Source organism: Odontomachus brunneus, unplaced genomic scaffold, assembly GCF_010583005.1.
Source record: "Odontomachus brunneus isolate Ranch 3 - 2012 unplaced genomic scaffold, Obru_v1 Obru_scaffold_041, whole genome shotgun sequence".
Taxonomy (NCBI): domain Eukaryota; kingdom Metazoa; phylum Arthropoda; class Insecta; order Hymenoptera; family Formicidae; genus Odontomachus; species Odontomachus brunneus.
In genome coordinates this window covers 1964541-1967684 of record NW_022639491.1, presented here as the reverse complement: position 1 = coordinate 1967684, position 3144 = coordinate 1964541, and the positions used below count along the sequence as shown (strand labels likewise).

The 3144-nt window shown below is 55.5% G+C and overlaps 1 protein-coding gene across 1 annotated transcript in view; it reads left to right on the top strand.

The window, feature by feature from the left end:
• The first annotated feature begins 2616 nt into the window (after positions 1–2616).
• Positions 2617–3144, top strand: part of LOC116844355 — a 992-nt gene continuing 464 nt past the window's right edge. The window contains exon 1 of the mRNA XM_032815776.1: positions 2617–3111. Coding sequence (XP_032671667.1) covers positions 2617–3111 — 495 coding nt within the window. The remainder of the gene's footprint in view (positions 3112–3144) is intronic.

Below are 3144 nucleotides of genomic sequence, written 5' to 3'. Positions count from 1 at the left end.
TTCCTAGATAACGCTCAGAAATGCCGTTCGGAAACGACATCTCTGGCGCGATCCCGAGCGCACTACAGAGAGAAACAATGTTATTGTACCAAATGGTACAGCTGTCAGTCTCTCAAAGTCAAAGGTTGCTATCCTTTAAGACCTGCTGTCCATGTATGCCCGTCTCCACCGTTGCCCCTCCTCATCCGGGGCAAATAATACAAATAAGCCCCGAGGTCGACACCAATTTTTTGGCAGCCCCCGGGTGCTTGGACGCAATGCGCCATGGGGGATCCACCATAGAAGGAGGAGGGCCTCGCGAGGCAGCTCCCGTGGCCGGAAGAGCCTTCCGAGGGTCCCGTCACCGGGACAGTGCAAGAGGGGAAGGGACGACTCGGCAGGCAGCCGACCGTCCTCTATAGAGTGGGCGGTGGCTGAGAACGGGCCGCCGGAGGTCATGGCGGTGGAGGAGGAGGCGGGGATACCGGTCTCCCCGGAGACCACCGCCGGTGGGTCTTCCTCAACAGTCGGGGACCCGCTGACCTCCAATCTCACCCCCGAGACATCGGGAGTGACAAAACAGGGTTGGCCATGCAAGGACCCCTCTCATGAGGGGAAATTCACGGCCGACCAGATGGCCATGAAAAAAGAGGCTATCAAGGAAAGGAAAATGGCTAAGGTGACACAATATGTCGCCGATGAGGCCAGGAAGCCTTATAGCTCCACGGTGGACAGGGTCCAAAAGACAGCGGAAAGACTGGTCCGCGACCATAGGGCCCTGGCAACGGTATATAAATCGGTGGACACCGTAATGAAGGTGGCTCAAAAGTCCGACAATATTAAGGGCTTCCTCCTGGGCGAGCTGTGGAGAACAGCCGAGGAGCTCTCGGCCTGTGGTACCACGCTCGCCATGAGGGCCCAGAGGGTTGCCAAACAGCCGGAGTCCGTGACTGACTCCGCGATGAGGGAGAGTGAGGCCCTGTTGAGGCGGATGCTTGACGAGCTTAGCTCACAGAACCGCCTTCTCAAGGCCAGAATCGCGAAATTGGAGGAGGCCGAGGGTGTGGTGGCGTCTTCCTTCCTAAGAGAAAAGGGCGGCTGCGCCTTTTGCCGAGTGCCCACCGGCCGCAAGAGGTCGACGAGGGCGGTGAGATCGGGCTCCTCCTCTGAGGAGGAGGTAGCCCATAGGAGTAAGAGGAGGGGCGGGGTGATTCTTCTGCCTAGCTCCCCTTTCCAGGGGGAGATGACGCTCCCATGGAGGTGGAGATGGACAGCGGGACTCGTGACCCCCGATCCGTCCCTCCACACCATGTGAGCGACGAGGAGGGGGGAGGGGGACACCTCGGGGAGAAGCTCGACAAGGACCGGAGGGACGGCAAGTTCTCCCTCCGGCCATCAGGTCTCCTCTCGGGGGAAAGACTGTCTCCCTCCCTATAGGTAAGGGCAGACAAAAGGCGGCCAGCAACAGTCACAGGGGCCGGGGCGTGTACTGCGCCAACAACAGCCTCGGCCCAAACAGGAAGGGCGAGCTGCTGCCCCTCCGCTTCAGCAGGAGCGACAAAGGAGGCAGTTAGAAAGAGGGCGATAGCAGCGGCAACGAGTGGCATTCAGTTGGACACAGCACAATTGGACACGTTGCAAATGGACATGGTGCAAATGGACACGGCACTTGACACGGTTCAATTGGACACGGTGCGTTTGGACACGAAACTTTTGGGCACCGTTGTTTTTGGACACGAAAGAAAATGCACGACGTTCAGTTACACACCGTTCATTTGGACACCGTTCAGTTGGACACAGTTCAAGTGCCCACTGTTCACTTGGACACAGAAGGATGCTCACTGTTCACTTGGATACCGTTCACTTGGACACCGTTCATTTGGACACCGTTCACTTGGACACCGTTCACTTGGACACCGTTCAGTTGCCCATTGTTCACTTGGACACAGAAGGATGCGCACTGTTCATTTGGACACCGTTCACTTGGACATCGTTCAGTTGCTTGCTGTTGGACACAGAATGATGTGCACCTTTTATTTTATCATCATTTAATTATGTATCGTTTGTTTATGCAATGGATATGCAACTGATGAGAAATAAAAAATAGTTTTGTAGAAAATATTTGTGTTTTTATTTCGTTTTTATCACATCCAACCACAACGCCATATGCCTAGAGATATTCTAGAGACTCTATAAACAACGACATATGATTGGATGTGTCCGTTTGTCAATGTGCGCATCTGGGACTCACTCCGATTTTCGTACTACTATTTATGATGTAGAGTGTAAATTGTGGTTTGATAATTATTTAGTTTAGCGGCAACACCTCCGATTTCGATGATAATAGACTCAATCGACACATTTTTGTATGCCAAACAACTTTTTCCTCTGACAAAATCGTCGCTCTTTATTGCGAAGCGAAATATTAATAGATAAAGTTGAGGGCGTGTTAGGTTAGAAAATCTATCATATCATTTATCTCTAGTTATGTAACTGGGGGGCTTCGTCTCCCAGACCTCCCTATCACGGGGGGTGGGGGCTATACTCTCTTGTGCTTAAGCTAAAAACCCCCCCCCCCCCCGATAAAGTTTGTCGAGGGGGGGGGGAGCCGGCTACGTTGCGGTCGAGTGGAGGCCCATGGATGTGGTCGGGTGTTATGCCCCGCCCTCCTGGACCCGCGCCGAATTCGGGGCACTCCTGGACCGGCTGGAGGCGCTTATAATGAGGCGCCTCCCTAGGCCGATCATCGTCTCTGGGGACTTCAACGCCCACAGCACGGGGACGTGCCCCTGTGGCGCGGACCTCCAGGAGTGGGTTGCGTCTGCCGGCCTCAGCTTGCAAAACAGGGGCCGGGAGAGCACCTTTGTCGGGTGGCAGGGGGAGTCCATCGTCGATCTGACGTGGACCTCCGCCGCGGCCGCCCGACAGGTTCAGGGATGGAGGGTGGCGACTGAGGCGGAGACCGGCTCTGATCATCGGTATATAGAGCTCTGCCTCGTCGTCACCCGCCGGGAGGTGCTCTCAAGGCGCAGCAGCGGGCTGACCCGACTGTCAAGGTGGACGTTAACCTCGCTCAACCGCGACAAATTCGTGGCCGTCATTTGCGCGGCCAATTGGGATGAAGCGAGACCCGTAACCGTGTTCCGCGAGTCCATTGGGGGGGGG